Source organism: Kryptolebias marmoratus, linkage group LG14 (assembly GCF_001649575.2).
Source record: "Kryptolebias marmoratus isolate JLee-2015 linkage group LG14, ASM164957v2, whole genome shotgun sequence".
Lineage (NCBI taxonomy): Eukaryota > Metazoa > Chordata > Actinopteri > Cyprinodontiformes > Rivulidae > Kryptolebias > Kryptolebias marmoratus.
In genome coordinates, this window is record NC_051443.1 from 11,843,135 (window position 1) to 11,867,179 (window position 24,045).

General features: G+C 38.4%; 1 protein-coding gene across 5 annotated transcripts in view; it reads right to left on the minus strand.

Moving 5' to 3' along the window:
* Positions 1-1,843: 1,843 nt before the first annotated feature.
* LOC108231021 (sarcoplasmic reticulum histidine-rich calcium-binding protein) overlaps positions 1,844-24,045 on the minus strand; it is an 80,580-nt gene continuing 58,378 nt past the window's right edge. For 2 of the 5 annotated variants that reach the window (XM_017407802.1, XM_017407798.1), the window contains 26 exons: positions 20,859-20,975; positions 20,356-20,475; positions 20,080-20,187; positions 19,202-19,297; positions 18,973-19,095; positions 18,686-18,796; positions 17,927-17,998; positions 17,500-17,580; positions 17,174-17,227; positions 16,664-16,765; positions 15,686-15,799; positions 15,423-15,515; positions 15,165-15,272; positions 14,948-15,034; positions 14,772-14,852; positions 14,539-14,661; positions 14,311-14,427; positions 14,081-14,200; positions 13,822-13,950; positions 13,636-13,707; positions 13,441-13,557; positions 12,732-12,845; positions 12,162-12,236; positions 8,777-8,944; positions 4,848-4,982; positions 1,844-3,250 (listed from right to left, as the gene is read on the minus strand). In XM_017407802.1, the coding sequence (XP_017263291.1) occupies positions 3,027-3,250; positions 4,848-4,982; positions 8,777-8,944; positions 12,162-12,236; positions 12,732-12,845; positions 13,441-13,557; positions 13,636-13,707; positions 13,822-13,950; positions 14,081-14,200; positions 14,311-14,427; positions 14,539-14,661; positions 14,772-14,852; positions 14,948-15,034; positions 15,165-15,272; positions 15,423-15,515; positions 15,686-15,799; positions 16,664-16,765; positions 17,174-17,227; positions 17,500-17,580; positions 17,927-17,998; positions 18,686-18,796; positions 18,973-19,095; positions 19,202-19,297; positions 20,080-20,187; positions 20,356-20,475; positions 20,859-20,975 (2,861 nt within the window). In that variant the 3' untranslated portion in view covers positions 1,844-3,026. The remainder of the gene's footprint in view (positions 3,251-4,847; positions 4,983-8,776; positions 8,945-12,161; positions 12,237-12,731; positions 12,846-13,440; positions 13,558-13,635; positions 13,708-13,821; positions 13,951-14,080; positions 14,201-14,310; positions 14,428-14,538; positions 14,662-14,771; positions 14,853-14,947; positions 15,035-15,164; positions 15,273-15,422; positions 15,516-15,685; positions 15,800-16,663; positions 16,766-17,173; positions 17,228-17,499; positions 17,581-17,926; positions 17,999-18,685; positions 18,797-18,972; positions 19,096-19,201; positions 19,298-20,079; positions 20,188-20,355; positions 20,476-20,858; positions 20,976-24,045) is intronic. The other 3 variants (XM_017407806.1, XM_017407805.1, XM_017407807.1) reach the window with 3 other exon arrangements.

Below are 24,045 nucleotides of genomic sequence, written 5' to 3' on the forward strand. Positions count from 1 at the left end.
GGAACGCTGATGATGTTTTTCTTCTTGGGCTATCATGGTGTGGTGCTGGCTACTTCCTGGTGAAGCAAAAGACAAGACCAAAGGTTGAAGGCTGTTAAATCTCAAAGGCAACTCATTGTAATGACAAAAATAGGACTTTGTGACGTGTCTTTACTAGAATACGTATTTGATCACGTTTTGATGCCAGGTCAAACTGCCTGTTCCACTCATTCCGCTCTCCAGCTCTGATAAAGGCAGAATCAGAGTGATAAATGTTTCTGATAAGCATTGTGACTGGTTAAGAGTTTCCACTGATTTTTTTAAGGCTTAGATTTTCTGCCGTCAAAGGGCCCTACTAAGGGCTTATCAGCTCTGGGGATTTTAGGTTTTGTTAGTTTATTTTATCCTTAGTCATCACTATTACCAATTTGTGTGATTTGGTTAAGACTACTTGCTGTATAATTTATTGTTATGTGTCACTGTTATGTTGTTTGTTCTTTGGTGGGGTCATTTAGCTATTTCTTTTTTTTACATTTGAGCTTTATTTAGTTGGCCTAGGAATGAATTATTTTAGAATTTTGTCATATTTTGAACTTCTGGGTAAATTAAAATTCATTCTTTAAACAGAATTTTCTTTTGTACTTGAATGCTTGATCTCTCATGGACCTAATTCATTACACAAGCTTTCTGCTCTACACTGTAAATATTACCATCTGTCACAAACACAGCAGGCATAAGAATCTTAATGAATGAAGTACAGAAGGAGTTCTTAAAATTGCTCTAAAGACCATTACTGCATCTTCTCAAGTTAATGGTCTACGTTAAAAAAAAAACAGATTCTTGGTTTCTTTTCTGGACCACAAGGTTGTGAACTCTTTACCCACAGGAAAAGTCCGCCCTCCTCTCGTCCTCAGCGTCTACAGACAGGGGAAGCTGTGTTGAAACAAAAAGAACAATAATTATCCTTTAAAATAATTACTTTTGGTTCTGTTTGTTTCCCTCTGGATGTGAAGTACTTTTCTCTAAATGTATCCATGAAACTAATTTAAGCAGTGCAGTTTGAGGCGCACATTTTCTTTTGCAAATGTTGCGTAAAATCCCAAGTAGCTTCTGCATAAGATGTGCTATCTGTCTGTGAATTTAGACCTGATGGATTTTTGCCTTTGGGCCATGTTCTTTATTTCAACTGTATTTTAAGTATCTGATACAAATGTCCTCCTTGCTCATAAGGTTTTATATTTGTGAAGGGTCTCAGTCGTTCTTGAGGCTTTAAGTGTTACCTGCTCTTTGAAGCACAACAAATTGTGGATGTAAGTGGTTTCTCAGTGTTCCACCTTGGTAAGCTGTTCCTTCCCAGATTCAGTTCTTCACACAGAATTGGTAATGCAGCTACCATCAGCTCAGAAACAGGACAGTAATTTCATTCCTTTCAGTTTTAGTCCAGCTTTTATCTTCAATGTTCTCTGTATCCTGATTTAATGCAGCATTTGTCTTTTTATTCTCTGTGTACTCCAGCTGACTCAGCAGAGAAGACGAAAAAAAACAACAACCTGATTCTGTTAAATTATGTAGCTTTGAAAAAAAAAAATCTTAAAGAGCATTTTTACACACGTCTGAGACAGCTTTGCATGACTAGTCTTAGCGTCTCTTATCTCAAGACTTTTTTGTTGTTCAAATTGTGGAAAATGCTTTAATGTGCCCAATTTTTTTGTTCTTCATCTCCAGACATAAAGGCTCTTTCCCCTCTTTTGTGAAACTGAAATAATTCATTTTCTCATCAGCATGGTGACTGCTGGATTTAAAATAAAATAATCTGTTTGTAAAAAAATGAGCAGCGCTTCGTACAAAGTGACAATCACATGAATGAGTTAAAGCATCTTTCTTTAGTCCAAACTTATTTCCTTTCTAACTTTTGAAACAAACAGGATTAAACAGGATGTGAGTGAATAACAAAAACAAACCAAGAAGGCAAATAACAGTCATATTTACTGTAAGCTTTACAATCAGTGTAATAAAATGCGCATTTGAAATAGTTGTAAATGTCATTTCATAATTTTTTTATAATTTATTGTAACTTCAAACAAAAATAATTTCTACAAAAAATATTCAAATAATGTCACATAGTATTGATACGTGATTCACATCTTTGCTCTCTTCTTTAGACCTCTGATTGGCTGAAACCTGTTAAACTCTGCTTCCTGAATAATTGTGTGAAGATTAAATCTCGTTAAGTATGGCAACAATCACTCATTCCTATAACAACCATAACAGTGACTATTTATTAATTTTTTCCATATAATTCATAACCCCCTGGATATTATATAATATGTATAATCTCAGCGACTACTAGTGGGCACGTTTAGATAAAATGACTGAAGATATATTAATTTCAAAAAAATAAAATGCAGCAGAAATAGAATAAATGTGAAATCAAGTCTCACAAATGAAACCTGGTTATTATACTATGTAGGCCGCGGCAGCAGAATTAAACGAGCTCCATTTGACCCGTCCGTCAAGCCGACACGTCTCGCCCTCACAGAGTCGGACCACACACTCGCACTCACGCACACACACACACACACACATGTTAGCTGTCAGTCTAACAGAGGAGAGATCTTTAACTCAACCATGAAGAAGAAAAAAAAGGTCCTCGTGGTTACAACAGCCATTCCCTTTGAAATGAAACAGTGGTGATTTAAGTGTTCTTTTTATGCTTTTTGGTTTGATGCACATTGCTCCAGCTGAAGAGTAAAGGGAACAGTGGTTGGTAGGATTTTCTTCCCCTTTAACTGCATCTTTTGTCTCTGAGGTGTCTCTCTGTTCTCACACCTGAGCTCACACTCGGTGTCGTAACAGTCTTGTGAGGTGTGTGTGTGTATGTGTGTTTGCAAGGGCTTAGGTAGTGTTCAGTGAGATTGTGTGCTTAATTGAGTGCCATTCTGTGCCTTTTTTTTGGTATGGGGTCCATAACTTGACTAGTCTTCCCCATCTTGTCCCACATATACACACACACACACTCCTCGGTCTGAGCAGGGCTTTCTCGCAGCTCAGTGGTGTGTTAACGTGGCCAGCGTGTAGGTTAGCAGAGTGCAGAGCAGCAGAGTGGCCATGGAGAGGAGCGGAGAGGAGGCGCTGTTGCAGTCCTTCCCCGCCTCGCAGCGCGAGTGTTGGCACAGCACTCCTTTAAACTCAGGAGGGCAGATGCACTTCTGGTTCAGGTAGCACGTCCCTCCGTTCTGACACAGGAGCATCTCCTCATCGCAAACGTTAGCTGTGAGAGGAGACAAAGGGGAAGGAAGAGCTGATTGAATGTGCTAATTGCAAACTACATCTATATCCTAAACTATGGTGCAGTTTAAAGGAGTTCAATGCAGTAGTTTTTTCAGATATATTGGTATGAAATTCAGAAATGCAGGTACACACTCAATGTAAACAAAGATCTTGGCTAAATTAGTCGAAAACCACACGGAATCTTGAGTCATGTGATTGACCTACATTAGTCTGGCCAAAGTCTGTGTAAGCAAACTAATATGGCAAAATTGAACTAATGTAGAATCTTGGAGAAGACATTTAGGTGGAAATACAGGACTGAATCTGCTACTGAATCCAAAAGAAAAGAGAAAGATTGAGTAGGACAACTGTCAAGAATAAATATTAGTAATCAAGCGGGGTGGTGGAGCGCCCTGCTTGTTTTCATAGGTAAACAAATGCACGTGGTAGCTGGCAGCTGTTAACAAATTTTGCTTACAAAATTTTACCTTAAGGATACACTAATCACTGATATGACAACAAATTTATGCAGCTTTTGTTTATTACTCTTTGATTTAATTTTGATCAGTCTTCATGACATTACATTAAAGGTAAATACATTTGTAGAGGTAATTGAGCAAGTGCGAGGAAGTTTGAAATCAGGAGCGTGCAGCAATGTGACAAAATGACAGGTGGCGAGAGGATAGTGGGGGAGTAAAAAATTCAAAAAGATCCAGGAAAGATGTTTGTCAAAGAGAAAGACAAGGAAGGGGCAGTGTTTGAAAAGAGAGGAAGTGGAGATGCAGCCGGAATAGAGGAATTCAGGGCAGTACGAACAAAGAGGGGGAAAGAAAACAGGCAAGATAAATTCTACTGTTTTTTTCCCTTGGGGACGAGAACAAGTAACACCTGCCTTTTCTGTTTGTATTTGCAGTCATTTTTGTTCTGTTTTGTTTTGTTTTGTTTTGTTTTAAGCATGCACTTTCCCAGGGTCAAGCCAAAAATGTTTTGCCAAACCCAGCAAAAAAAAAAAAAAAATCTTGCACGTGTGATATTTGTTAAGTAATGATTGGAGGAACAAGTAGCGTCATTAAAATGCTAAAAGCTGCATGACTAACAACACAGAAGCACTTTTAAAAATACCTGACCTAAAAGTGCGACAAGAAATAAATCCATGTTCTAATAATTATTTTTCTTGTTACACCAGAGACAATTGGCTCCGTTGCATTGGAGTTTGATGTCTAACCTAAAACAAACGGTGCTAATATTAATTACAGTGTCCCCAGTTATTATTAATGAATCTTAAGTGAAACTGTATCCACGTCTGGTCTTTAGTTTATGCATGAGAAAGTGTAACGGAGGGTCTACTTCAGTCTGAGGCACCTGACTGGATGGTAGATGGCGGAGGAAAGCGATTCTCTGTAATGGGGTTAAGGTGTGACAGGGTCATCAATTTAAGGAGCAGCTGATGCTTCTAATGAGCTACATGATCTATTCCCCTGTGAGTAAAGAAAACATTAGGAGCGGCACAAGTTAAGTGGGCTGCACACTTGAAAAGGTCCGGGAAAGGCTGGAACATTCCTTTTGCCCCCCGTGAAAATCGGTCTGCTCGTACTCACGGTAACAGCCTTGTTTCCAGTAGAATCCTGGCAGGCAGTCGTCACATTTGGCCCCCATGGCTCCGTCTTTGCACTGGCAGAAGCCCGTGTTGTTACACCGGTCGTGAACAGAACCCAACTGGTTGCAGTTGCACTCTAAAGGAGGAGAACGGAGGAAGAGAAAAACAAAGATAAACAGAAACTTAAAAAAAAAAATCAAATTGAGGTAGGATTTGGCATGGACTTGTGTTAAGTCAAATATAAATACTGACAATTAATGGGGTAATAGATTCATGTTTTTTTTTTTTGTCATTTTTGAAATGCAATGCTCTGCTTCCTACAGATCAGATGCGTCAAACTAAATATAAAACTTGGTCTTAGCCGAGGGTCAATTTTTGATCAATATTTATTGAATTAAGAAATTTAGTACAAATGATATTAATACATAACAGAGCCCAAATCATAGCTGGAACTAACCAGGTACAATACGAACCAGGTACTGGTAAGTACATACTGAGTACTGTTCCATACTTGGTACTTACTGGGTACGTACCTGGAACATACCTGGTACCTACGTGGTCCGAGCTGTGTTGTAAAGTGACATATTACCCTGTACTGGTACCGAGGGGGACCAGGCTGTAATATGAAGTGACATTTTTTTCTAGTCTGGAAGTTCATCATAAAGAGTTTGATCAGTCCCAAATGTATGTTTGTTGTTGTTCTTATTACATCAAAATCAAAGATTACTGAAAAAATCAAACCTAATCTTCATGACTTCCAAGACGATTATAATTGCCATGAGAGATCTGTACAAATTACGCTAGGTTTTTAAGCCAAATGAGAAGAAGGATGGGCCAGTTTGAATACAATGAAAACATTTTCATGCAGCCTGGAAGAAGCTGTAACAAGGTATGCATCTGGCCCACAGGCCTCCAGTTTGACATGTGCTATAGAAAAATCAAGTCTGAATAATGTGTGAAGCGCTTTATAAAGTAGAAATGGTGTAATTCTCTACTGTGTGAAGCTTCCCGTCTCTTCTTCCCTGAGTTCTTTAACATCTCCTCAGTGATATTAGTCAGGAGATAATGACTCTGTTTGTTTAGAAAGAACTTAAATTGTGCACAAATATGATCTCTACCTGAATTAGACATGTTTAACACTAGAGTTGGAACACTACTTGTCTTTTTTGGTAGAATTACACATTTATGCAAACTGAAAAATGTTTCTTGTTGACTAATACATGCAAAACACAGTTTTAAATGAGCTCTTTGTATGACTGCAGTTGCTAAAAACTGAGTGTGACAACTGGGGTCATGGTCTTTCTTCAATTCTCTTTGCATGAATATATTTTTAAACATTTTCTGATTGAAGGAATGCATATAACCCAGATGTTACTCAAAATCTCTCATGCCAGAAATTTAAACTAAGATCATCTTATGTTGAGAAATGGTCAAACCTTTGAAATATTGTTATGTGTGATCTCACGCAGTGTGAATAACTCTCAGCTACAGCCACACCAAATTTTGGCTCAATATTCTTAAAACTGACCGGGTTAAAGTAATTTTTGTGCTTTCTAAGGTCACTTGACTGTAGCAGCCATCTTGAACCTGTGAACCTTGAATCAGTTGTAGATCTACAGCTAATGATTACTTCCTTAAAAATTTAATTAAAATCAGTCCAGTAGTTGGTGAAATATTTTTGTGAAATACACGAACAGAGACTCAGGCAAGAACATTATTGCTCACCTTTTGCCTTTCAGCAGCAGGCGTTATTAATTACAGCATATCAGTGTTTTGCCTCCTTTCTGTCACCTTGTGCAAAATCTTTGACGCAAAAGCTTTCTTTGCAGTACTTAATGGAATATTTGTAAAACTTTTGCGACTGAAACTCGTAATTAAATTTCATCTTGTATTTTAAGACCCTGTTTTTCCTCCTCAATTTGTGCAGCACAACACAAACTGTCTTAAGATCTACTTTAGGTTAAACTAACAGTCTTTTAGAGAAATTTCTGGCACAGGTTTCTTGTCAACAGCATCTTAAAGCCTTAAAAAAAAAAAAAAAAAAAAACGCTCCGACTTTCTTCTCTTCTAAGACTGAAGGAAGAAAATGACAGATGTCCTTTTATGTCAGAAGCTACCACGTATCTCAGATGTTGATGGAACAGATTCAGCTGCACAGAAGTGTGAGCTCTTTTCATTACGTGATACCTTAAATTCAAAGGCAAGTTGAAAGATGGTTGGGGTGTGTTTGGAAAAAAAAAAACGAAGGAGACGCTCAGGTCTTTATGTTGTGCTGAATAATTTAGCAGCATGTTGAAATCCTGGATCAAAGATGTTCAACAAAATGAAAAAAAAAAAACCCACCTAAACCTGATAGAATTTCAGAGACACACACAATTCATCTATATTTTACGAGTGGTGAGAATTTCGGTATATGCTCAAGCTAAATTTGTAGTAATGTAAAAGTTAAAGTGCTTAAATTGTTGTAAAATTCAAAATTCAAAAACACTTCTGTGGAAACACTGTGTAATTGTCTGTGCATCTGTGTGTTTGTGTGTCTGTCTGTAAGCAAAATATCAAAGAGACTAACAGATCATGCAAGATAGTGCAAGCACATAATGGCAATATGAAAGTTTGACCAAAATGGCTACAACTCTCTCATTTCTCAACATAAGATGATTTTAGTCTAAAAGCTTACACGCTGAGAATGTTGAGCTGGATAAAATGTGTTTCAAACTTGAGAAAAGCTTGTCTAAAATGATTTCTTTTGCTGCACTCGGTGTGCTGATGTGCTGGCAGATGAGCTAATAGGGTCTTATTTGTGCTGACTCTGAAGCCCGGCCCCATGTGCCCTGGCCGCGGTGAGTTTACCCTCCAACCTCCTGCAGTTCACATACAGATGGATCCAAATCAGCTTCACATTTTACCAGCTATGCACACAGAATGACCTCTCGTTAAGACATGTACTTAAAATAATCTGTGAAAGCAAATAAACAGTCACGGTGCATGAATGTATAACCAGAGCTATCTGCTCGTATGGCTGAAAATTACACACCGGTTTTGTCTTTCATTGTTCTGCTTCTTTACTTCAGTGAAGTGGATATCATGCATGTGCTGACTTTCAGCTTTAAGGGTGCCTAAGGGTGTTCGCAGCAGTAAACAGTGCTGCGCTTATTTAATTCATATTGTAGTCCATGTAGCTTCAAGGTGTTGGAGCAAAAGCCTCAAAACAAATTTTTTTATCTTCAGACAATGAAGAATTCTCACCTGGACACATTGTTACAACTGCTTAGGATCAGAATGAAAGCGAAGAAATCTAAAACAAGTAGAAATGAAACTAGAAAAACTTGTTTCAGCCTTTATTTAAGTTCATGTTAAACATAAGATGATCTAAGTCTAAAACTCTGTGAAAGGCAGAGGGCAATATGCATTCCTTCAAGGCATGCAAGGCCTTTTATATGTACTAGATTTTAATAACTGTTCTTATTGTACAAGAATGACTATTATAGGAGAAGCATCTAACCCTAGATTCAGCTCGTCCCCAACACACTGACACATATCTGACTGCCTGGTGTCTGCGAAGCTTACTTTAAAAACTGTTGTCAATGTATGATCATTCTTCATTCATCTGGCTGTCTGCCTGATATTTGAACTAATGTTAACACATTAATAAAATCTCATCATTACACTCCCATTAATTATAAAAATATCATTTCAGAATGTCTGTTCATTAAGATTTCACCAACGATTTTTGCTTGATCTAGTATTTTTCCACTTAAAAACAACCCATGAGGAGTTGCCTTGATTTAAAAAAAAAACAAGTACTGCATCTTGTTGTCTGCTTCTCTGCCAAGCGCACACACAACTCATACATCCTGCCTCTACGCAGACAAACGCACACACACACGCCATCCTCCTTGGTGCACTCTTGTTGTCTCCCAAAAGACTGACCAATGCAGACGTTCTCATCATCCAGTTCGGCAGAGGCGTTGCGGAAGTATCCCAGTCTGCAGTGTTGGCAGTTCTGGCCTCTGGTGTTGTGCTTGCAGCTGACGCATGTGACAATGTTCAGGTAGTCGATGTAGCTGCAGCGATTGGAGTGGCCGTTGCACTCACAGTCTGCGAGAAAAGAGACACATTCCCATTTAGTTCTCAGGCACAAGGTTTTAATTTTCTTCAATAGTTGAACTAAAAAGAATCCTGCAGAGTGTTGCATTCTCAGTGGATTGCTGAATAACAGCAGGAAAGGACCTTTCAGGAACTTTTGGCTCTATATATCAGTTTAAAGAATGAATGACTGTGTGTGTTTTCTTAGGCACCCATCTCAGTCTATATTGGTTTAATAAAGACAGACCACTCCCTATTAGTGAACTCACAGGTTTGCTGAGTCTGCTTCGATGCGCTGCACTGATTACTGAAGGGAATTCCACCATCCTGTGTGTGTGTGTGCATATGTATGTGTGCAGGCATGCTAGTGCGGCCATGTTGACTGTGTCTGGGAATTTAATTATGTCGCTGGATGAGACCAGATACAAAATCATAACGGAGGGAGTTTGAGGTGAGACATACAGTAGGTGTTTCCATGCAGCACATGAAACTATGAAATCTGTTTGATCCTGATAGAAAACTTGCTTCTCCTCCAAAGCTGGGAACTAAAATACTCTACATAAGTATCATAAACATATTTGCAACAAAAAGAGACATAAATGAGATGCATTTGGGGCAGCCCTAATCTGTAAGACTGTCCTCTTCTCAAAGGCGAGAAGGTTGTTTGCTCATGCTTGGAATAATTACTTATAATTATGTTTGATGAATATGCAATGTCTAGCGGTCAGGAGAGCAACTGCATGTGAACTGTCAAAACGATTTTCATTAGCCTTACAATGGCATTGAAAATACAATGCAGTTTAGGCCTAACAGTATATTTTATCCAGCACAGCTCCTTTAATCCTAACAAAGTAGTGATATTACTAAAACTGTAGCAGATCAACCTTTCATATGGAAATTCTGCTTATTATGCTTCAGTTGTTCTTCTTGTAAGCCTGATGCACCCATAGTTATTGGTTTAATTTACTCCTTACTAAATTTTAATCAGATCTCAGATTTTCTTAACTATACATATTTTTAATTTCTAACCTGTCAGGATCTTTACTGTTTTTGGTCTGAAAGGCTTAAGTTTAATTACTGCCTGCCATCAAGGGCAAAAGGCAATAATGTTTTTGCCTGTATCTGTGTGTTCCTGTGTGTCAGGATTTGGAGTTTTTGATTCATGTTTCAGTTTGAGTTTATTTTTGTTAGTTATCTTTGTTTAGCCTTGTCTTAGTTCATTTCTTGTTCCTTGTGTCTTTGTTTCCTGTCATTATTCACTTCTCCTCAGGCAGTCACTTGTTTTCCTGCCACGCCCATCTCCACCTGCTCCTCGTTAGTTATCGCTCACCTGTGCCCACTTCACCTAATTACCCTCGGTCTTTAAAACCATCTCATCCACTTAGGTGCTGGTTTGTTTGTCTATTTCCCTTGCTGTCTGATTGCGCTTACATCTCCTGCCCATGTCTGCTACGTCCATTTGTGCTGCCTTGTCAGCCTTTTGTTTTTGTTTCTTTTATTTTAAAATAAATTATTTTATTTTTTGAGATGAGTCTGCATTATGGGTTCACCTCCTTCTCCACCACTCGTGGCAGTGTCTTAGTTTTTCTGTACCATTAGCAAAATGTCTCATGAACCAGTGGGTGGATTTTAATAAAAACTATTAGAAAGTAATCATTGGATGCACATCTAGAACTGGTTAACATTCCGGTTTAATCCAATTCAAGATGACTGGCACAATTAAGCAAGCTTGGCAAACACAAAAATAGCTATAAAAATTTCCAAAATGTACTCTGAGTACTAACTGATCACGCAGGATGTTTTCATCAAAACTTTGCCATTGACTATCTCAGTCTGTTCGCAAAATATCTCATGAACCACTAGGTAGATTTTAGTGAAATTCTCAAAGTTATCATTGGCTGTACATTTACAACTCATTAACATTTGAAGCCAACCCTTTTCAAGATGGCTGCCACAGCTAATTGACTTTAGCAGAGACATGAATGGTTATATTTCAGTCAATTTCAATGTGGACCTATAAAGTCTATAAAGTGATGAATGTGTGTTTACTCTTCACTGATGTTTCATTACTGACTTGTGTCTCAAGCAGGTCTGCATTTTTTTGCTCAGTCCTAATGTCTTAATTTTTCACAGCTGGGGTTTTATTTCCGTAGTTAAATATGTTATTTTCATTAAGTGGTGCACAGTCAGTCCTCCTAATTAGGTTCTCCCTTTGTAATTTGTGAATTATTTCAAAAGAATCGGATTGCAGTTTTCACTCTCCGTGTGATAAATATGAACCTTTTCTGTACTTTAAACCCTAAACTTAAAAAAAAGGAAGAATGATGTAATAATTTGAATAAATATTGCACAGAGAGAGAAATGAAAGGCTTACTTTAACTAGTGCAACCCCTGCATTGTGCAGAGGGGGTGCAGCGATACGTGGAGCGGTGTTGCTCCACACACTCTTCACAATTATCTTGGCTGAGGCTGGTTCCTAATTAAGGTTTTATTAAGCTTTAGAAGTTGGCTGCAATAGTGTGCTGCAAGGCATCACTGTCCTCTAAAGAGGCGTTTACCAGGCATGTTTATGCAAATACACGTTTAAATGCACATTAAAAAGCCGGAGTTTAGCTGTTTAATCAGCCATCACATTATTATTTTATTATTGTTTGGTTGATGATGCCAGCTGAAATATTAATGAGCTGGTTTAAAGGAAGCCAACAAGAGGAGAACCATAAAGTGCCTCTTTCAGCACTGAGGGAACCATGCTAACTGTGGGGGGAGACCTGCCTAATTAAATATAAATGGCCAATTACTTCACAGACTACAGAGGCAACGGGACATTGTTCCTAAAATTAGTGTTATGAGTCAAGATGCTGCTTTATCGGAGTTGATCGACTGTGAATTGTAAACACTGCGAGACAGATATCAGGAGAAAAGGGAGAACGGTCACACAGTAAAAATAAATACACAAATAGAAATCAGCATGGACAGATAAGGCATGGTTTAACATGAAGGCTTAGTGCAAAGTCTTACCTTAATGGTAAAGCAAACGCAACCATGAGAGTGTTGCGGGGGGAAAGAATGAGCAAAATGAACAGATGAAAAACACACAATAGGAGGAATTTTTCCACAGGGTTTTTACTATAATAACACCATTCAGAGTTTAGAAAAATGACAGCGGATACAAAGAGTTTCACAAGCCTCAAATGGTCCAGTTTGGTACTTTGGATCACACGTCTCTTACCTCTGAAATCGTCGTATATGACCCCAAATAACTGTTTGACTTCGGGCTCTCCTGAGCTCAAAAGTTTCAGAAGTCCTTGAGGGATGAAGGAGTCTTTGTTTAAGATTCGTCTCGTTGTCATTCGCTGTGCTACAATCTCCTACAGCACTTTTACATTTACATGTAGAAGACGGGGTCAGTACTACAGAGGGGTCTAATGGATTAGGAGGTAGAGATTCTCTGATAAAAGGGGCTTGTTTTCTTCTGTAAGCTGACAAACGCTTCTACTCGTGCAGTGTTTCCTAACTGGTTGGACATCAATGAAGTCATTTCAGATTTGAATTAATAATATTGTTGTGCTGCGTTTATGCAAAAACTATTGCAGTGGTCACCCCGAGCAGGACAGGACGTCTCACTTCAAAAACAGTTGGAGGAACTAAATAAACTGGCAACCCGATAAAAACACCCACAGGATGCACAGGAACAAGCCTGTCTGAAATGATCGAAAATCAAACCTACAACTTTAAACCTTGATAAATTTACACAACCAGTTATGAATCACTGAGCTATAATGTCACACTTAAAATCTACCTTTTTTATTCCTTTTTTCTTTCTCGTGTTGCTCTTCTTCCTCTTTCCTGAAAGCATGTTTTGCGTTCTCATGACCGCCTCCTCCTCTCCCAGGTTTTTCAGTGATTTGGTGCGCTACAAATGAGCAACAACTCAAAAATCCATTTATATCGATGTGACACGGATTATGTGAGGCTGTTTTACCAAACCAGAGAGCAAAAGGCACGGCTAGAAAATCCACAGCATGCTAATTTTGACATTACTGTAAAATACAGGCCAAAACTCACATTAGAGCTACAATATTCTGATGAGACATGAGGGTAATTTAAAGAAAATATGATCAACATTTCCATTATTTTAAACACAGTGATAAATATACAACGTCAGATTTACCTTCCTGTTGTAGACAACCCATTTCTTCTACTTCACCATTTATGCTGTTTATTTTTCTTGCCTTTGGCACCTCTTAATGTCTAAAATATAAAAAAGCATGACCCTACTGTTGGTACCGGATCTAGATTTAACATTATGCCTCATGCTGACCGACAGGCAATTGTTTAGTTCCAGAGATATATGTTTGGATCCATTTGGCCCTTCCTCTGTTAGCTGCCAAGCTTAATTCGTGGTAAAAGTACATCTACTGTGCTTTTACTGCATCACAGGTAATGTAGTGTTTATAGCTACTGTAAATCCACTGGCACATTGGAATGATTACGTAAGAAGGAAATACCTCCATTTTCTGCTTTAACATGTCTGTGGTCATCCTTCTCCACCTGCCCATGCCCAGATGAGGCTGTTGTTCTGCGGCCATGAGTGTTGTGTGTATGTTCCTCCAAAACATGGAAGACTGAAATGCCATAATCAGCAGCGACAGGTTTATTTTATGCCAAAAATAAACATATCAAACATATACCTTTCTTCTCACCTTCCCTGTGCCCCCCACTTTCAGGTGATGTCGTTGATTTGTGGCCATGCTTTCCCTCAGACTCATGCAGAGCTGGTGTAGCACAAGCAAATAGTCTTTTATTACAATTGTCATGTTTAGCTCACATGGGAAGATTACACGCTGCATGTTTCAGGAGCCTTATTTCTTCAAAAAACAAGTAAAAACCTTCATTATGCCTTTCTTCTTCGTGCTCCGAGAACATTGTTGATTTATGGCCATGAGTGAAATGTACATGTCCACGTGGCATGTGAGTGTCATGGGTCTTATGTACGTCTCCAGGAGACTCCTGAGGGTCTGAAAATCAATGTTCTCATTAAGACTATGGTTGATTGTGATTGATTATGTTTCATTTCTGGCTTGTTTTTGGAAATATGCCTGCTGCATATTTCCATCACTAGATTAACAAAAAAATCTAAATGTTTACCTGTCCTTTCAGCTTGGTGTGTATGCTTGTCTTCACTATGTCCATGTGAGCTTGTTGTGGATCTGTGACCATGACTCTCATGTGGATGACTGTGGGACTCATGAGGATCTGATATTCCTACTGCATTTATATGAGCATGAACTTGTTAGTTTTCAAAAGGTATTTGCTGTAAATTTAACTAATTTAGAGTTTAAAGAACATAGCTACTGCTACATTTAACAAGATAATACCTGTCTTTTCAGCTTGGTGTGTATGCTTGTCTTCCCCATGTCCATGTGAGCTTGATGTGGATCTGTGACCGTGACTCTCATGTGTATGACTCTGGGACTCATAAGGATCTGAAATAACTAGTAAGATATTAAAAGTACAAAAGCTTTTGTTTTTAAGTGTTTTTCTGTAAATTTATCTATTGGATATGTTCATCACTGTAGCTACCACTACATCTAAAAGACAAATACCTGTTGTTTCAACTTTTTGGTGTGTGTGCTTGTCTGCTCCATGATCATGTGAGCTTGTTGTGGATCTGTGACCGTGACTCTCATGTGGATGACTGTGGGACTCATGAGGATCTGAAATAACTACTGCATTTACATCAGTATGAACTTATTAGTTTTCCAAAGGTGTTTGCTGTAAATTTAACTACTCTAGACTTGAAAGAACATAGCTACTGCTACATTTAACAAGATAATACCTGTCTTTTCAGCTTGGTGTGTATGCTTGTCTTCCCCATGTCCATGTGAGCTTGATGTGGATCTGTTTAACTCTTTTAACTCTTTTAAAGTTCAGAGTGTTTCTTGTTTATTTATCTGCTTGGCATTTCCATTACTAGAGTTTGAAGGACATGACTACATCAATATAGATCTATACCTGTCTCTTCAGCATTTTGATGTGTATTCTCATCTGCTTCATGTCCATGTGAGGTTGTAGGTTTGTGGCTGTGAGACTCATGAGGGCCTAAAGGAATTATTACAGATAAACATTAAAAAAAAAAACGTGTTCCAAGGAGTTCAGTTCTCAGAGGCTTGCTTGTGCTACATAAATGCATTTCTATTGCTGGAATTTTAAATAAAACTGAAAGACGTACCTATCCTTTCAGCTTGGTTGTGTGCATGTTTATCCTGCCCATGTCCATGTGAGCTTGTTGATTTGTGGCCGTGAGCCTCATGCACGTGTCTGTGAGGCTCGTGAGGGTCTGAAATGTTCATTAAGGTTAGACTGATATGAATATCTGCTTTAAAAATAAAATCTGTGTTCAAATGGGTGAGGGATTGTACGCTTATCTACTTGATATTTCTATTTCTAGAGTTTAAAAGTACAAATCTACCACTCCAAAAATATGTACCAGTCTTTTCAACTTCTGTAAACATGTGCTTGTCTTCTCCGTGTCCATGTGGGCTTGTCGTTTTGCGTCCGTGTCCATCATGTATGTGGGAGACTGTCAGTATTTTTCACAAAAGATCAGAAGCAAACATTCAAATAGATTTGTACTGTTTTTTGTATTTAGATCAACACTGTGTGCTGTAAACTGCTAAATTTGACCTATTTTGACATTTTATGACTCCATAAACACTAAAACAATAAGAGCAACACACATGAATTAGTTACCTGTCCCCTCACTGTTTTTATGCTCCCCCTCCTCTGTGCGTCCCCTGTGCTCAGATGACATTGTTGCTTTGTGGTCACGAGTTTCATGTACGTGTCCATCAGACTTGTGGGAGACTGAAACGGTTATCGTGAACACAACACTGAAGAAGTTCAGGGTTTTGCACGAGAAAGCAACCACCCAGCAATCTAGCACAGAATTAAACTGGTAAAAACCCTTTGAGTCCCTCAGATGTGTGTTGGCCTGACAAATCCCAGTAGATGTGGTCAAAAAGTACAATAAAAAGGTTTTGTACAGCTATGATTTTATACTGTTTACCTTGTCCGCATGGAAGCACTTGAAAATGTAAATGAAAAAGTTGCCCAAAGCAAACTAAAATCTATTCCTGGTAATCCATTTAATAAGTCTAACCACTTTTACCTTTTCTGTTAGATATTTTTACCAGTGAGCAAAAAACCTGGAGCTCAGTTTTTGCCTGTTTTTCTGGAGAGTCAAATATCGGGACCCAGGAAAAACAAAACACCCTGAATACCATGTTCTACATGAAATCAGAAGACCGATGCTTTAAAATTCTCCATTCTTTGAATCTGCAACAATGTGTCTTTTGACAGTTAAAATAGTTTTCTGCACGAGCTCACTTGAAAATCTTTTTTTTCACTAAAACATTCAGCTTAAGAGCAGCTGAGGGCCACTTCAAAACCAGGATTCTCACTGTTCTCAAGTTGGGAATAACCGTTTTAGAGTATATAGAAATAATAATTTTTTTAATTGTATGTAGAACATGACATTGTGGTTTTACTGGGTTAAAAAAATGAGGGGAGATGATTTTAGAAAGACAATGCCCATTTGGTACATTAGGTAAGCCTTAGAAAATTATTTCTCATTTTTGTTACCTTTTAGAGCTTCCATAAAGAGTTTACTATTGCATTTGTTAACTAGAAGGCATAAATAACTTCTACCTCTACACATTAATTAGGTACCTCTCCTTTCTGTGTCTCTCTCTACATGCTCCTCCTCTCCATGATGAGATAATATTTTATGGCTCTGAGTCCTGTGTTCACGTTCCTCTGATATATGATGACCTGACACGCCAAAGTAGCCATTATTAAAACAACAATGTAGATATTGCTCGTATTTTTTAAATTTACCTTTGTCTTAATTTTCCATCCATCCATCCATCCATCCATCCATCCATCCATCCATCCATACATACAAACATACAAACATACATGCATCTGGTTCCTATCATGTTCAGAGTCAAGCAGGTCTGTAATTCAACCATCATTATACAAATCTGTATTTTTTTATTATCATACAAAAATATGTGTAAAAAAAAAAAGCCAAATTACCAGGGCAACAGCAGAAAACTCTACACACTTGCAGGGAGAACAAGTTCACACACAGCTTAGTTTTATCCTCATTATTATGAAGGGCAACAGTGTTATCACTACACCTACCCCCCATTAACTCCCACACCTAAAACCATCTACCTGAGGGTTTGTGGTCATGCGTTCCATGCAAGTGCTCTTCAGACTTATGGACAACTGAGAAGGATTATTGATAAAAGAAAATATAAATAAATAAAATTAGTTTAGCCTTGGATATTTTTTCTCAACAAGCTAAACTATTTCCAGGAATTGTTGCCTAAGAAATGAAATGTAAACATAAATATAGAGATATAGAAATCTGTGCATCATAAATTACTTCATAATTTGAAGTGTTACTTTAAACCAGGTTAGATTTCTAAAATTAGACGAGATATTTTTCTAAATGAGTTACGATGCTTATATCCTACAGCTACATACAAAACTGATACCTTTTATTTCAGTCGTCCTGTGTGGATGCTCCCCGTGCTCAGTTTGTGTGCCGTGTCCATGAGTGTCAAACCTGTGGGCCACTAATACACCACGGGGTCAGGGACGGAACGAGAAAAAACAAAAGGAAATCAGCTGATGTTTGTTATCCATAATGCAGCTTGGATTCAAAACTATTTGAAGATTTACATTCAAGTTTATTTAACCCCATAAATCAGAAAGCCAGAAACCTAAATGGAAGATCTACCCCCTTAGTAAAGATGCTACCTATTCATCTCTGCCATCTTTCTGTAAATGAGGTCATTTTCTGCAAGAGAATTAGTTATCTACTAATTAGTTATCTACTGCTGAATCTACTACTGTACTACTGAATTCTACTATTTCGATTTATCTAATTAGGTGGCACTACATCACTTTTGAAGCCAGTACCTGTTTTGTCCTCGTGCTCAGAAAAAGTTGTTCTGTGACCATGAGTTTCGTGCCCCTCAAACCTGTTGGAAACTGACACACCACACCAGGCAAACACATCAGATTACTTTACTTCATTAGCTATATTAGCAAACACTACACTACAAACCGGCCTGCTCATGTTTTATTGCATTTTACCTGGTTTTAACGTAAAGCGATTCATGCAAACTCAATTTTATGAACTGTTACACTGTCGTCAGGTTCACATGGTCCTTTATGTAGAAACCTGTGGTTATTTGCAAATGGAAAAGGTAGCGGCAGCTAGCTGTAGCACTTTTGGTGCAGGAATTCCAGCTGGAATTTTTGTGTAATGGTGTAAAAGAGTTTGCATCAGCTGCTATGAAGTTTTTCAGATTGGAGTTTTTCAAAATGGCAGCAATTGAGCTAAATAGCCGTGAGCTCATCAGTCCTGTCAGAAATAATCAATACTTCTTCAAACTAAGGCCATCAAAAAGCTATCTAATACAAGAAAACTATTAACACAGAATCCAAGATGATATCCGGAGAAGCTAAAAACTGCAAGACTTCCCCTGCCTCTATGAAACAAACAAGACAAACAATATCTCCAGTATCTCCAATATCTCCAATATCTCCCAAACTGACATTTGGGAGTTGTCATTTACTTAAAAAGCAAAACCTATCAAATTATTTTAATTTTTGGGAATTTTTCGAATCAAATCGGCCTTAAAAATGGCTGCCACTATGTAGTAACAGGTTTACCTCCACTGTCAGTGCCTGTTTTTGTCTGCTCCTCCCCACTGTGGTCAGATGTGGTTGTTGGTCTGTGGTTGTTCTGAACTTCATGCTCGTGCTCCTCAGACTTGTGGGAGTCTGACACATCGTATTTTTCAGGAACTTATCAAGACGTTCAAACACATCCTACTGTTTTTACTCTAGAAGACGTACGTTTTGTACCGCTAGTTGGCAGATTTAAAACATGGCGAAGCATTATTTACTGCATATTTCACCACTACATGTTCACTACAGCTATCTACCACAGAAAATACCTGTCCTATCAGCTGTTCTTCTCTCATGTCCTTCCTCCTCCTCCTCCTCCTCCTCCTCCTCACTGTCCTCCTCATGCTTGGAAGAGTTTGGTGATTCATATCCAAGAGTCCCAGTATGATGTCCTTCAGACGTATGCCACAATTATTGACGAAGAAACAAACAAAAATGGGTGTATTCCCACTATTTTTGCACTTTGAACGAACGCATTGCCACGATGAGATGCGGTACCTTCTATATCAATATGTTTTTCTCTCTCTCCAGGAAAAGGTGAACTTGCTTTATGACTCTGAGTTTCAAGTATGTGTTCTTGAGATTTGTGGTGCCCTGGAAAAAAAAATTCAATTTTAAAATAATTCTAAAATAACAAAGCAAACTGAAAGGATGCACTTCATGTTATATAAAAATATTTCATGTGAGAGAGTGGCAGCATTAAGACAAATTAGGAGCCATATTAATCATTTTGAAAGTTGTTTTGTTATCTAAAATTTGTATGATTGATAACATTTAAAGTCCTGTAGTGTGCAGTTTAGTAAATTGATCATTTTGCCATTCTTAAATGCTGTAGCGGTACACATTAGAGGCAAACAGTTAATTGACGCTGTTATTTCATTATGCCACAACAAAGCTTGCTTTGTTTTGATTAAATAATAATAATAATTTTTTTGGTATCAGACTGCAGAAGTGCACAACATGTGTAGATGATATCTAGATGAAAATGTGGAACGGCAAACAAGATGGTCTTTGTTTGGGGACGTTCCAAATACAAGGCAGGGCTTCAACTGCAGCGAACACAAGTGAAGTGTTCAGCCGTGGATCCTCATTAGCAAACGTGATGCTGAATTTAAATCTGACAACAATCCGATAAATGAGATACTGCGTTTCAAAATCTTTCTAATTAGTCCAAGACAACTCGCAGCCTATTTTATGTTGATAAAAAACTTCTCTCTGCATTCCCTCTGCACTTGTAAGCCTCTCATACAGTATTTTAACATTTCCCATCTAGAAACGCTGCAACCAGTAATCTTTGTCTTAAACACACCTTACATAAAACACAAATTAAAACACGGTATATGCTGTAAATCCATATTTAAATGTGTGAGAGATACCTCTCTTTTCAGTCTTTTTTCCCCCGTCCTCATGCCCTGTGTGTCTTTCATTGCCATGTTCGGATAAAGATGAAGTCTCATGGTGATGCTGTCTAGACTTAGAGGGGTCTTTTACAAAATTAACACAGAAAGAAAAATTTTAGACAGAATTTCTGCTCTTTTGTTTGTTTGTTTGTTTTAATGGCGACCGTTGCACTGTGTTAAACTTTTATTACATTTATTGCTTCTATAAACTACAGCTGGCTACAGCTGCTACAGTCCATTAAAAATAAATACCTTTTCTCTCAGTTTGCTGCTCTTCACCCTCCTCCTCCTCCACTCTGTCTCCGTGTTCAGATGGAGTTGTGGCTCTGTGGCTGTGAGTCTCATGCACAAGTTCCTCAGACATGTGGTGGTCTGATACAAACCAATGTACAAATTTGCAAAAAAAAAAAAAAAAAGTTAAAATAAATAAATAAATAAATATAATGTTATCTGCCTTTCCTCAGAGATTTGTTGAGTTTGTCTTCATCCTCATGTCTAGGTTTCTTTTCTAACCCATCGGCTTCAATCACTTTCCAGATGAATCCATGATATGATACTCTTGGTGTCAAAAATGCAGATTTTACTTTTTGATCTGAATGACAGTCTATCTTGTCCCTGAAAAGACACATTTATATAACTTTGACCTTGAGTTTTCACTCTGAGCTGTCAAGTCTCACGACAAAACTTTTCTCCATCGCAAAGCGCTCCGCTAAAGGTAAAATACAGAAACCGACTTCCAGATTTCCATGAAATACCTGTCATTTCTGATGTTTTCTCTCCTTCCTCCTCCTCCTCTTCCTCCCTGTCCTGCCCGTGCTCAGAGGAGCTTGTTGCTTTGTGTCCATGACTCTCATGTTCAGACTTGTGGGCGACTGAGAAACCACAGTCATAATTAACATAACAAGAACAGACATCTTGTGGGGTATTTTACAAGCGATTTCCTCAGCTGCCTGAACAATGAGAACTTTATAATTAGGCTGATGCTGCAGTGGGTAAAGATTACGGATAATGTCTTCCCTTCTTCCGCTGAGACCTCTCTCTCTCTCTTACTCTGATAGTGGATTGCCCCATCAGGGGCCTCAGCCCTGAGCTTGGGAAAAAGCTGTGAGAGTCAGTGAGGCTTGAGAAACTCCTTCATCGCTACATTTTCACTCTGGGTGTGAAAAAAATGACACGCAGTCGCTTTTATGTGAATGTCATGAAACTGTGTGCTTCTTCATTCTCCTCCCGTGTACAGACGGAGAAGCTAACTCTGCCTTTATATTTAGTATTATCACTCTGTGACTGTTTTATATTTATAACCACTGAAGGTCAATGATGTTTTTACCTATTTCTTTGTGTGTGTGTGTGTGGTTGATTGCCTGTCTGTTAACAAAAGATGTCATAAACAACTGCACAAATTTCATTGAAACTCTCAGCTCTTAATCACTGGCTTTATTTCTACAACTGGTGAACATTTAAAATCAACTCCATACAAGATGACCATCACAGCTTAGCAACCTATTTAAACACCAAAATGGCTTTAACTCAACCACTTTTACAGATATTGAGCTACAATTTGGTGTAGTAGTAGCTGAGAGTCATTTTCAACACAGTCTGGAAATTAACTGATTGACCAAAATCTGTCTTAAAGTTTTGTCATTACCTATTATAATCAATTGTATCTGTTTATCTGTATTGTATTTAATGAGTCTCTCAGAAAGTCATCATTGGATATAAAACTACAACTGATGAACTTTTGGAGTTACTGCAATTCAAAATGGCTGCCACAGCCAATCAACATTAGGCAACACAAAAATGACTTAAACCCAGTCATTTTTATAGACGGTGAGCTTAAATTTAGTGTGGCAGTTGTCAGGATTTAGGTATTTCGGGTTATTGTTTTTTCGTGTTTCTGGTTATCCTGTGTTCAGTTTGGGTTTATTGTTTCTTTTATTTTGTTATTTGAAAGTCCTCGTGTTTAGTTTTGTCTTTGTATAGTTTTTGCTCTTTGTATTCCTGTCATCATTCACTTGTCCTCAGCCAATCTCTTGTGTTTGCCTGCCACGCCCATCTTCACCTGCCCCAAGTTAGTAATCACTCACCTGTGCCCACTTCTCCTAATTACCTTCAGTCTTTAAAACCTGGTCATCCCCCTCACTTTCTCACTGGTTTGTTGTCATTCCAATGTGCTGTCTGGTCTCCCTCGTGTCCTGCCCCTTCGTCTTTGCAATCCTGTTTTGTTTTTTTAGTTTTAGTTGCTGCCTCGTCAGCCTTTTGTTTTGATTGTTTTATTGATAAATTAGTTTTCTTTGAAGTATGAGTCTGCATGTTGGGTTCGCCTCACTCACTAAACCCGACAGCAGTAGCTGAGAGGCATTCACAACACATACTCCGAGTGCTACACATTGGGCAACATTTTCGCTTAATTTTTTGCATTAACTATTACAGTCAATACTGTCTGTCTGTTAGCCAAAATAACTTGTAAAACCCTGGATGTGTTATAATGAAACTGTGTATAATGAAACTATAATGAAAGTAATCATTTGATGTACATCTACACAAAATTAGCTTTTGGAGTCTATCTAGTTTAAGAAAGGCAACTGCAGCTAATCGACTAACACAAGAATGGCTGTAATTTGGTCATATATATAGATATTAAAGTAAAATTTAGTGTGGTAGTAGCTGAGAGTGCTACTCTAAGTGCTAACACACTTTGGGAGACCTCATGGTACCACATAAGATTGCACATAATGAAATTTACAAGGTTTGACCAAAACAGTTATAATTTTGTCCCTTCTAATCATAAGATGATCTTAGTTCAAAACTCTGGCATGAAAGGTGACAGGCGATGTGCAGTCCTTTAAGGAATTTCAGGCCTTTAATATAATAATATCTTTTCATGAATGTTCTTCCCAGTGTAAGATTTTTGGAGTCATAGCCGCACAAAACGTCTTGAATCGATACAAGACAAGTTTGCACACACATACTAATTATGCTGCATTTTTAATTGCCTCTTGCTCAAGTTTTCCTTTTTTTCCTTCTTCTTATACCCCACTTTCTTCAGGGCTTCAAAAAAAAAAACCTTCCCAAGATTCTTTGCTTCTAGTTTTTAGGGCTGCAGACAGTGAAAAGATAAGAAACGTGATACTAATTTGGTTAGATCAACTATTCTCTTCCTTCCACCTTTCCATTGATTGCCTAATAAGCACAGCTCAATAACTCAAATGCCCCAGTCTTACACAAAGAAAGAATTACCATTAAAAACAAAAATAACCAACCAAACGAAGTGACCACACCGTGCACATCAGTAAGGGACTAATGATCTGCTAGAGAATACAGAGCTGCTTGTTTTCATCTTTGGTTTCCCCTCAAGGTATTTAGTGCAGGCAATGTACGTTTTCAGCCATTCTTCTATCAGAGCGGAGCATCAAGCTAGCATCACGCTCCCCTGTGGTTCATCGCCCCTTCAGGCTATCTCCTGCCCACTCGCTCCCCTTCGTTCCTCCCCCTCCTCCGGGCTCCGGTGAGAGAGGACGTCTGCAGCTGTTCTCACAGTAACCCTGGACCGTTTCACACAACTGGCATCACGCCATCATTGCATCTCATCAGAGTAACCCCTGCCTATGTTTACTCGTGTCCTCCTCTGGCCCCGCCAGACTCATTCTCTCACACAGCTGTCACCGCTGCACACACACACACACACATACACACCCACGATTGCTGACAGAAACCTACTGGTAAAGAAGGATTGTGAAGCACAATTGTCGCACAGCAGTGAGCATAAATGAATTTGATCTCTGTAACCCGTGCCGCCTCGGAGGTAGGGTGATTCTTGATATTAATCTCAGTATGCTCAGTCCAAACCATCTGACATCAGACATCGGCAGCTGGAGCATTATGGGTGCCTGCCTGTTCTGCACCGAGTGAAAGACAGAAGTGTGTGAGAGTCTGTTGGGCTTT